General features: G+C 43.0%; 1 protein-coding gene across 1 annotated transcript in view; it reads right to left on the bottom strand.

Moving 5' to 3' along the window:
- Nucleotides 1-11,492, bottom strand: part of LOC122207586 (zinc finger protein 256-like) — a 28,282-nt gene extending 16,790 nt beyond the window's left edge. The window contains 1 exon segment of the mRNA XM_042917617.1: nucleotides 11,262-11,492. Within this exon segment, the coding sequence (XP_042773551.1) occupies nucleotides 11,262-11,294 (33 nt within the window). The 5' untranslated portion in view covers nucleotides 11,295-11,492.
- Nucleotides 11,493-12,135: the final 643 nt, after the last annotated feature.

Genomic DNA, 12,135 nt, shown 5'->3' with positions numbered 1-12,135 from the left:
TGAGTTCCATGTTCGGTGTAGAGATTACTTAAATAAAAACTTAAAATAACTTTGTTGGACACCTTAAAACAATTATACTTCACTCTTCCATCCAGTACATTTCCTGCTTCTACCATTTCTCACTCACACCCTTTACAACTCAACTTTTTAAGAGTGTTTTTTGGGGCACCTGGGTGGCTCAGTCGGTTAAGCATCAGACTTTGGCTCAGGTCATGATCTCACAGCTCATGAGTTGGAGCCCGAGGTCGGGCTGTGTGCTGACAGCTCAGAGCCTGAAGCCTGCTTCAGATTCTGTGTCTCCCCCTCTCTCTCTGCCTCTCTCCTGCTCATGCTCTGTCTCTCTCTGTCTCTCAAAAATAAATAAAAGAATTAAAAAGTTAAAAAAATTTAAAAAAACTATTTGAGAGAAACAGCCAGCCTATAACATATCTAAAATGCCTGGAAAACACCAGGTAAAAACGACAGGCAAGACAAGGTCTAATCATTGAGAGAAGACAGCTAAGATGGAAGATGTGTTTACTGGGATGTGTTTTTGGTCAACCCAAGTGTTTCACCTAAAAATATATTACTTTAAATTTCTGTTATTTGTGCATCATTGCAGCCTGCTAGAAGATGAAAATAAAGAAGTAGGAAAGATTTCACATTCTTAAAAATGAACAGGGACAAGGTAGGTATACTTTTATTCACTGCCTCAATAGGTACATGTTAAGCATGCAATGTGTGTCACACCTTATTCTTGTATATGAGAAGTAAGAGGAAGAAAATGTCTGGCAAAGAACCTGCCTCTATTAAGCCAATGTTACCATCAGGAAAGATAAACTTCAAACAAAACAAATAGCTAAAATATGCAATATATTTTCAGATGAGAAGGGCACAGTCAGGGATTCCACAGACAGAGGAAATTCTGTCTCTAGACTGGCTTCAGACTAGCGCTGAACATCCACTATTCCCTGGATCTCCAGTTTAGATCTAAGATCTAAGATCTTAGACTTTCCAGCCTCCACATTTTTGTGAACCAGTTTCTTTAAAATCTCTCTCCTTTCTCTCTCGTGTCTCCATTAAGCCAATATTACCGAGGAAAAAACGAATATGACGTTTCTCTCTCCCTCTCTCTCTCTCTCTCTCTCTCTCTCGGTTCTGTTGCTCTGGAGAGCCTGATGAATGAATAGTCTTTGAAAACTTTCTGTGATCAGTTACAAAACTGCACACCCCGTGTACTTTATTACTGGTCCTGGGGAGCTGGGTGCACATTATTTCATCTGTATTTTATGTCTATAGCAAATTTCTGGGATCAGCACAAAGAAAGTGTTACTGAACCCAAGTTTGGCTGGCAGTCGCCTGAAAGATCATTACTCAAGAGACCAGTTTTAATTGGAAAGGAATTTGAGCTTTATATACAAGGCTGGCAACCTGGGGAGAAGAGGAGTCTTGTTCAAACGCCAACTCTGAGGTTTCTACCTGGCCCAGGGGTTGGTAAAGGGGTTTAAGACAGCTACTCAGCAAAGGGAGTGCCGTGACCTGCAACATTTCTTGGTCACGGGCAAACTCGATGGTGCCAGTTATAGATGTTGTCTCGGTGCTTGGTAGTTGTGCGGCAGGGTCCTGGTTATGTGCTGTGCAGGAGGACTCTGTTCTTTCTGCAAAGGAGGGCAAGGTCTACAGATACAAAAAGGGAGGTGAGGAAAAACATTTCTGTGACCTAAAAAAAAAAAAAAAAAAAAGTTTTTCTACAAAAAAAAGAGAAAAGAAAAGAAAAGAAAATTGCTAGGCTAATCAGAAAGCCGAGGTGGCTTCAAACAGATCTGCTGGCCTCTGTGGCCTGGGAAAGTTCTAGTTCCTCACACCTCAAGACAGGTGGCCTGCAAATCTCAAAGAGAGTATAAATGAGCTGTTATAGATCAAGGACCTCAGGTCAGCAAGTAAGGAGCGTGTCAACTAGAAGCAAGTTAACCTTTAAAACCAGCCAGAGTGCTGTCACAAGTGTGTTCTCACTTAGAATAAACACCTCATTGGATAAGAGAAAGAACAAGTGAAAGATCACCGAGTGCAGAGGCCAGGAATCACAAAGGTGTATGACGGTGTCAAGGCCCAAGTGTTTCTCTGGCACTTATATGGCCCCTGGATATCAGCACCTGCTCCAGATCTGCAAGGATTTCTACTGCCCCACTCATCCTCTGAGCAGTGACAACTTGGTCTGATCTGACCTCTAGAATTTAAGCCACAGAGCTGTGAGGTGGGGAGTCTCCTGTTACTTCTCCTAAAAATAAGATGTGCCAATTTAGTCCCTAAGTGTCCTTCTACAGAAACTATGTGATAAAAGACAGGACACAGGCTTGATTTTTTTCACAAATGACTATAGTTCTTAGTAGGAGTGAGACAGGTAACCACAACTGGTCCAGGACTCAAAGATCTTTTGTGATCTCTTTATGTACCCAAATCTTGTGGTTCTGACTCCCACTTACATGTTACATCTGATTATTATTTAAATTCATTTCATACTTTTTCTTTATTACAATTCCTCTATAATTTTCTATTATTTGTATTTATTGATTAATTTCACGCGCACGTGCGCGCACACACACTTTGTTCTAGTTTATTACTGTTTTCCTTACTATTTTTTCAATATGTATACAACCTTTTTGTTTAGAAAATTTTGAGATTTATGTGCATACACATACAATACCTAGTATTTCCTCTTTCTCCTATTTGACACCCTATCTCCTATAACGCAAGAGTTAAGTTCTGTCATCAATTGTTGTGCATCCCTCCAGAAATACTTATTTGTTAGCATATATTCGCGGTAACTAACCTGTAGTTTACCAAACATCTGATGGTCCCTGAAGTCTAATTCCAATTAATAATTTACTGTTATTTAATAACTTATGGACTATTAATGTAAACAAGTAAAATATTATTATGGATTTGAAGTAAGTGATGCTGTGATGAATCCTAATTTGAATTCTCTGGGAGAATCTCCAATTTGGATGGTTTAGGTGTCATTAACTTAATGTAGCTAATAAAACTGTTTTTTTTTAACATAAACGTGAACAGATACTTCACCAAAGAAGACAGATGGATGGCAAGCGAGCATATGAAAAGATGCTCAACATCATTTTATTATTAGAAATTGCAAAATAAAACAATGAGATATAACTAAATATCTAATAGAAATGGCCAAAATCCAGAACACTGATGACAACAAATGCTCACAAGAATACAGAGCAATAGAAACTCTCATTCATTACTGGTAGGGATGCAAACTGGTACAGCCACTTTGGAAGATGGTTTGGTGGTTTCTTACAGAACTAATCACACTCTTATCATACAATCTGGCATTGTGCCCCTTGGTATTTACCCAAAGCAGTTGAAAATGTATGTCCACATAAAAACCTGAAGATAGACATTTTTAGCTGTTTTATCCATAACTGCCCAAACTAGGAAGCAACCAAGGTGTCCTTCAATAGGTGAATGGATAAATTATGTCCTATACAGACAATGGGATATTATTCAGCACTAAAAAGAAGTTATCAAGGGGCACCTGGATGGCTCAATTGGATAACATCAGATTTTTGACTTCGGCCCAGGTCATGATCTCATGGTTCGTGAGATTGGGCCCCACATTGGGCTCTGCGCTGACAGTGCGGAGTCTACTTGGGATTCTCGAACCTCCATCTCTCTCTGCCCCTCCCTTGCTCATGCACATGTGCTCTCTTGCACTCTCTCTCAAAATAAATATATTTTTTAAATTATTTAAAAAAAGAAGTTATCAAGTCATGAAAAGGCATATTACTAAGTGGAAGAAACCAATCTGAAAAGGGTACATACTGTAGGATTGCAAGTATATGACATTCTGGAAAAGGTCGAACTATGGAGACAGTAAAAATCCACAGAATGCACAACACTAAGTGTGAACCCTAATGTTAACTGTGGACTTTGAGTGTCAGCGCAGATTCATAGATTGTGAACAAACATATCACTCTGACGCAGGATGTTGATAGCAGGAAGTGTGTGCTTTTGTGTGGGAAGGCGTATACGGGATACCTCTGTAGCTTCCACTAATTTTGCTGTGAACTTAAAACTGCCCTAAAATCATACAGTCTAATTTAAAAAATAATAATCTGGGGCGCCTGGGTGGCTCAGTCGGTTAAGCGTCCGACTTCAGCTCAGGTCACGATCTCACAGTCCGGGAGTTCGAGCCCCGTGTTGGGCTCTGGGCTGATGGCTCAGAGCCTGGAGCCTGCTTCAGATTCTGTGTCTCCCTCTCTCTCTGCCCCTCCCCTGTTCATGCTCTGTCTCTCTCTGTCTCAAAAATAAATAAAACGTTAAAAAAATTTTTTTAAAAAATAATAATCTGGATTTGATGACCTGCTTAACAAGTAAAAAACTGATCATAAATACAAAATAACAGCTAACTTAGTGGGGTCTTCTCTTCTCCAGTATGCAAGCTCTACCCACATGGCTGACCTTACTCCTTTCACTGACCTCTCCTCCCAACGTAGAAAGCATATAAATTATTGATTCTTGCTTAGGAAAAATGATGAGAAACAGAGTAACAGAAAGAGACTTCAATGTAATACTCTCAAAATTGAAGGCTAAATAATGCAATATAAGGATGAATGGTGCCCTAGAAAATAATGATTTTAGCAAATAGAGGAAAAATATTTTTATCTGTATTTAATTATTGAAATAATGACATTTTAACAATAACTTTAAATTTTCAGACATCGGGGCGCCTGGGTGGCTCAGTCGGTTAAGCGGCCGACTTCAGCTCAGGTCACGATCTCGCGGTCCGTGAGTTCGAGCCCCGCGTCGGGCTCTGGGCTGATGGCTCAGAGCCCGGAGCCTGCTTCCGATTCTGTGTCTCCCTCTCTCTCTGCCCCTCCCCCGTTCATGCTCTGTCTCTCTCTGTCTCAAAAATAAATAAAACGTTAAAAAAAAAATTTCAGACATCTACAAAAGAGAAAGGTTAATAAAATGAACCATGTGAACCCATAACAGTTTCACGGAACCTACCCACTGCCAAACTCATTTCACTTATAAACCCACCCAACTTCCCTCCAAAGCCAATTCATGTTAAGGATAATTTAAGAAGCCATATAATTGTGCCTCTAAACACTTATGTGAATATTTATAAAAGAATGTTTTTTATAAAAGAATATTTCATTTAACATAAAGTATTTTTATTACATGTAAATTAAATAATAGTTGCTTAAAATCATCAATTACCAAGTCAGTATTCAATTGTGATGTGTTGATTAAATATTTAGAGTTGTTTGTTGGAATCAGCACTCAAATATTTTTCTGACCATTCTATCATATTTATACGTTCTCTAGATTTTATTATATTCTACAGATATCCTATCCCTTTTATCTTAACATATTACATTTTATGAAAGCGTTCATATATCTTATAGAATTTCACATATATTAATTTGGCTTACTGCTTACTCATAATGTATTTTAATATAATCTTCGATGCCCCATTGTTCCTTTAAACAGTCACTTAAAATCAATGGGTGGGATCAAAATTAGATTTGGTACTTGGGTAGAATTATTCATATGGGGCCATTGCCATTGCTACTTTTCTCTATATGACATTCCAAAAAACATACTATCTCCTTATCTCTATTTTCATCAAGTCAGTATCAATATATTCAGTAAGTTCTTACTTAGGAGCCAATCAGCTCCTAATGACACTCAAGAGAAACAAACAAACAAAATTTTTCTTCCATTCTTAGAAAAATACAGCTACCTGCACAAAATATTATGACACCTTCTTCCTCTTCTTTTTCACCTAACAGTATGTTCCAGAGCTGTAGCAGTTGGGAGAACTTCCTCCAAAGCTAATGCTCCATCTTGGTATCTGTCATGATTTATTCAATCTTCCATCGACAGACATCAAATTAGTTTCAATCTTTGGTAGTATTAAAAAACCCTCCAAAAATTAAATTTGTATGTGTGAAAGACCTGATGTTAATGTTTATGTTATATTGAGTTGGAAAAGTCGGTTACGTGAAAAATGACTTCTGAGTGTAAAGATAATAAGCCTTATTTATTTATCAAACTCACAACGCTGAGATCAAGAGTCACATGCTCCACCAACTTCCAGATGCCCCAATCCAATTTTATTTTAAAGTTTACATATTTCTCTGATTCAAGGAAAATCAAACCGCCCAAGTCCTCTAAATTGATAAAATGGTTTCTACTAAAATTTGGATATTATCTTCCTCAACCATACTGAATGTGGGATCCTTATATTATCTTTATAATTTTACTTTTCTCACAGCACAGGTGTTATTGACAGACTTGAATTTCAACCAACTTATCTTTAAACTCAATAAAGCTTCCCTCTAATGAGATTTCTCTGCCAATGACAGCTTTTGGAAGGAAATGTTTTCTGGAATGATGTTGGATATTACCTTGTCTTTATTTTCACACAAGGGGCAGGTTTTTCTCAGCATTGCCTGCTTTCTGAGTGGCTTTCAGAACCTTAAGCTTTGCCATAATACTTTGCAGTGGATGGAGCTTAGAACGATGTCTCCAAAGTGTCACTGGTTTCTTCTCCTGCAGCCTGCATCTGCATTAAGTAACTTTACTGCTATGAAAGTAAATGGCCCCAAAATAAATAAAAACTACTAAAAAAATATATAGTAGTATTCATTGGAAATTCTAGAAATATCACCTCACTGCATGTATGCATGTTGCCATCCACTGACATTGTGTGCTCTGGCCTCATCTACCAAGTGGCTCCATGTCCTTGTCCTGATCGGGTACAAGCAACAAGCCCACCATGTTCACAGCCACGGCTTTTCCCCCAGACCTTCCTGTGAAACCAAACCCCAAACTCTATTCTCATCTCAGTGAGACAAGAGCCATGTCTCATCCTAATGAATATGTCAGTCGCCTTTTACTGTCTTCTACTTCATCTTTTTGAATAACCCTGATTATGAACCTACAACATAGTCTGATGAACACCTCTACACTGGTCTCCTCAGCCTCCCCAACATTCAACCCTTCATGCTTTCTGACAGTGACATGTGGGTGTCTCAGTCCTGCTTTACTTGCTGGGCAAGAAAAACAAATGTTCCAAGTATAGTCTCTAGGCTTTAAGTTCCCTCTAGAACATCTCATTATTTATCTAATCAACTTTATATATTTGTAAGCTCACATTTCATGTCATTTAGTCTTCCAGGATATTTTTATTCAAAATTCAGTAACAGTGATAGTAAGTCTGCTTCATCTTGCTTATAGTGTAGACAACTATAAGCTACATCTTCAAAGGTCACACTGCCCTGCATGATGACAGAGAAAACTACATTCTACTTCTGAGAAGCCACAATACTTTCCCCCGCACATCTCCCTATGACCATCCATCTCCCAAGCTTCCCAACTTAGAGGAGAAATCAGGCCCTGGTACCACTGGTGTTATTGTCTCCTCATGGTCCCATTGGCCACTGGGTTCAACCACCAGCAATAAAAGACAGGCAGAAAAATATATATCTGAGTTGTGGGCCTGGCACACAGGGATCCACAACCTCCTGACAAGCAATTCCCCTGGTATGGTCATTGTCATGTAATTAGCAATGCAGGGCCCTGGGATCATCTGACATGTTCCCTCTCCAAACCCACATCTTTCTTTAGGCTGCACATCCCTTAGTGCCCGTAACCCACAGTCAAATTACTGCGGCTGCCACCGCCTCACTGTCCCACTCCAAAGACAGCTCCCTGACCTGCCCAGAAGTTACCTATATTTAAACTGCTTCCTCCTCACCCCACCCTCAGATTATGGTGATGGCTGAACACATAACACCTAAGACTGGACAGATGTGACTGACAGCGGTTTATCACAAATTCACCCCTCTGAGAACAGGATAGTACTCACCATAAAGGCCCACATGGGGGCTGCATTCTGGAAAAAAGTGAGAAAATAGGGGCTGTGAGATGCTATCCTTGTAGGATGAAAAGGTTGGGAGCCCTCTGAATCCCATAGGCTGTGACTGGCTTGTGTGAATAAGTCTGTGGGCCGGGAGGGGACTGAAACCTGCTACAAAGAGATGAGCAGGAACCGTGCCCTGTTCCCTTTATGAAAAGGGTTGTTAGTCTAGGAGATATTATCCCATGAAGCAATGTGGGAAGGAGAATTTGCACTCAGGCCATCTGAAAGCACTAGGTACCTCCCCACGTCAAGGAAGCATATCATACAGGGTTTAGGCCTTATGCCACAATTTGGCACACAGCACCCACAATTCAAGTGGCAAATTCAAACAGGATCCTGTAAGACCACTAACCTCATACGGTCCCAACAGCAGTGTTATTCCAAATCATTTTATGGCTCTGATCATCCTGTGGCTCTGATCCTTGCCTGACTTAGACACACAGAACCATGGGCAGATCTCACATATCCATAGGCCCATCCTATTTCCTTGATGCACTTGCTATCACCTCAGCAAATAAAAATTTTCTCTGTCCCCCTAACCTTCAAGACCAACTCCATTGATTGCCCACCCCAGGCCTAGTGATTCTCACAGGTGACCCTATTTTCCCTGACCAGGCTGAATGAAACACATCAGGCCCCACCAAAGTCCTCACAAAATCTTGCTAAGTCTAAAAAGTGGCTGATAAATACCAGTTCTGGCCTGGGCGTCATCTTTTGTCCCCTACCTCTCGTCTCTGCATCCACTGCAAATCCACTCTTCCCTTGGAAGCTCTGGCCATCTACAGACTATTCTGTCTGATACACCAAACCTCATGTCTACTTACCTGCATCTGTGCAGCCCGAAACCATCACCCAGGTATCCAAGCAAGAGACCCAGTCCTGGCCCTCACCCTCTACACCTGGCCCCCAAATAGTTTTGCCACCACAACCTCAAGTTTGCCTAAATACGACCCACCGCTCAGTCCTCTTCGTCCCCACTGTAGTTTCCACATTTTGGATGTTTCTAACCTGAATCCCTCCCCAGATTTCCCGACCTGTAAGCTGTTCCTTTGATGCCTCCAGTCACTGATTTTTGAAACACCTCAGACTCTTCACATGGTCAAAACAAAGCTCCTGATATCCTCGGTGAATACCAACTTGCTCATCTGAATGTGCCACCAGCTAGATCCCAAGACCTGACCTTTACTTCTCACCTGCTTGTATCCACCGACCTTTGTCCCACATTTTTCTTAGGCTCTTCTTTCCAGCTCATCTCCTAACTCAGGCCAAAGACCCAAGAGGCAGAGCATCCCATGATGGAAACCAAAACTACCCCTCAAGCTATCACGACTGCCTGGAGGAAGAGCTCTTGCGGCCCAGACCAGTTGGAGCTTAACCCCTAACTCACGCCAGCACAGATGGATCATGGAGTGACCAAGAGTTACCTTTAACTCACTACAATGTTGAAAATCACGCCCAGAGGTGGAGGCTTAACTGCAAACAAAACACCCAATGTATGAAGAAGCATGTTCTGTCAACTGCACCTGCGTGCCCAATTCCTTGTATTTCCCCACCCCTACATGCTTACACGTCACTCCTTTTCCGCCCTGGGTCCTTTAAAATTCCCTATTTTTCGGAGAGCCAGTCTAACACCTTTGTTGTGACTGTGTTTCCATTCAGTTACAGCTGTTGCTCCAATAAAGTTTTGTCTGTATTTTTAAATCGTGGGTCCAGGTTCATTTCTACTCTCACTGGGTCCAAGGACTGGAGTTCGGTAACACATTGATGCAGCTTCCATTCCTACAGCTGCTAAGACCAAAATCGTTGAGGTCATCACTGATTAGCTCTTTCATTTTCTCGCTGTCCACATCAGAAAGTCTAGTTGCCCCTTTTAAAAACACACAGGGGCACCTGGGTGGTCCAGTCGGTTAAGTGTCTGACTTCAGCTCAGGTCATGATCTCGCGGCTTGTGGGTTCGAGCCCTATGTCAGGCTCTGTGCTGACAGCTCAGAGCCTGGAGCCTACTTCAGATTCTGTGTGTGTGTCTCTCTCTCCGCCCCTCCCCCGCCTAGGCTCTGTCTCTCTCTGTCTCTCAAAAATAAATACAAAAAAAATATTTTTTTAATAAATAAATACAAAATAAAAAATAAATAAGGACACACAGGGCACTTGGGTGGCTCAGTCCGTTAAGTGACCAACTTTGGCTCACCAACCATGATCTCATGGTTCATGAATTCAAGCCCTGTATTGGGCTCTGTGCTGACAGCTCAGAGTCTGGAACCTGCTTCAGATTCTGTGTCTCCCTCTCTCTCTGCCCCTCTCCTGCTCGTGCTCTGCCTCTCTCTCTCTTTCAAAAATAAAACATTAATAAAAAAATTTTTTTAACACACAGCCAGAATACAACCATCTCCTAAGCAACAACCCTGGTCCATTACCCCTCACCTGGACTATAGCAGTAGCCACCACAATGATTGTCCTTCTTGCTCCCTCAAGCTCATAGTCTGTTTTCCACTCTGAAGCCAGATGACGTCTTCTAAGACCTTGGTAACATCACCTCCTTCCTGTGATCGAAACCCCTCGTTACTTCTAGAACACACACCCAGAAGCTCAGGCAGTCACTCTTGTCATGACACCTATCCACTTGCTATTTATTCCTACTTGAAAGAAACGGAGACCTGTGGTTTTGAACATTCCTGACTTTAGTTTTACCTCTAGGCACTTGCACATCTTGGTACCCAGTCCTGGGTTAACCTTCCACACCTGCTTAAAACGGTCGCCATTAAAGGGAACATCCACATATAACCCCTGACATGGACTTAGGACCTCAGCCAGCTGACCTCAGGCTGGCTTCTATTTTTTGTGCCTGAGTACTCAGTTTTGCCTTTTACCAGGTGTGACCTTGAACAAAGACTCAACCTCCCAGGGCCACAAGGTCTTCACCACCCCTCACCCCTCACCCCTTACGGAGATCGTGCCCCTCCTTTGGCCAAAACTTGGCGTCTAGTGTCTAGAGTCCTTGGCGTCTAGAGTCCTCACGTGAAAGGACAACCCTCCAGCCCGCCAGTCCCCCCGTGACTCCGCGGCACTTATGTTCCCCGAGGGCAGAAGGAGGACCCCACACTCCCGAATCCTCCCCCTCAGGTCCCCCTGCAGCCCTGCACCAGCCGGCCCCTTCCTTGCAGCCCACTCCCACACCCCGTCACGCCAGCGCTCAGACACTGGGCCCCCGCCCACGAGCACCTCCCCGGGGCCGGACACTGGGGCCCGGGCTGCAGAGACCCGAGCAGGTGCCCCGCGCTCTGGCCTGGAGGGGCGGAGGCGGGGGGCCCGGGGGCCGCGCGTTTACCTCAGCCGGGTCTCTGGGCGCGGCCACCGCCATCGGACTGTGGGCGGAGTGAAGTGATGACAGCTGAGTGAACACGACGGTCAGGGGCACAGAAGTCTCCAGGCCGGTCTCGCTGGCGACGAGGTCTCCGCCCCCAGACTCGCCTCCGTACGGCGGGACAAAGCCTCCTTTCTCGCCGCGGCCCGGCCCTCCGGAACGTCTCACAAGGCGAAGACACCTGCCGACAGCCAAAACGATGGCCACAGACTGGACACAGGAAGCCCCGCCCCAACCCTTTGTGCTCAAACGGAAACACCTCTTTTCTAAGCCTTCATTGGCTCAGCGATGCCGTCTTTAACGCTGGGCGTTCTGGGAAATTTAGTTCCCACAGATTCCCAAGGCCTAGGAAAAAGGGTTCTCCACCTGACTCCAGGAGAAAAGGCCAAGATTTACTGAGAGGGCCTCTGGGAAATGGAAGGCCCTTGTTCAAGGGTAGAGGTTCGGCGGTCCTTCTTTAAGAAGGCCATGTGCGGATATCTGGAGACTAATCACCCAGGTGTCCAAGCCATGAATTAGAATAACAAATCTTTACCAAGAGGCTATGGGCTGCGATGCAAATTTGCCCAACACTGAGGTGCCATTTCCTCCCATACTGTTCTCTTAGAGGCACACAGAGTTCGGGAATCGACAAAAATTGTAATGCTTGCAAAGCCCAAATCTATTATAAACCACTGCATAGTAGCTAGAAACCCCAAATTTAGAGAGTATTTTAAAAATAAGGTCTTTCTTATGGTACAAACCAAAGCAATATGTGATAGGCAGTCCCCAAGTTGGAGACTTGGGAGTGGGAAAAATTAATTGCAAGTATCACGTGAGACAAACGTACCTGAAAAAG

The sequence above is a fragment of the Panthera leo genome, chromosome E2, assembly GCF_018350215.1.
Source record: "Panthera leo isolate Ple1 chromosome E2, P.leo_Ple1_pat1.1, whole genome shotgun sequence".
Classification (NCBI taxonomy): domain Eukaryota; kingdom Metazoa; phylum Chordata; class Mammalia; order Carnivora; family Felidae; genus Panthera; species Panthera leo.
The sequence above is the reverse complement of the archived record's forward strand: the minus strand, read 5'-3'. Positions and strand labels throughout refer to the sequence as shown.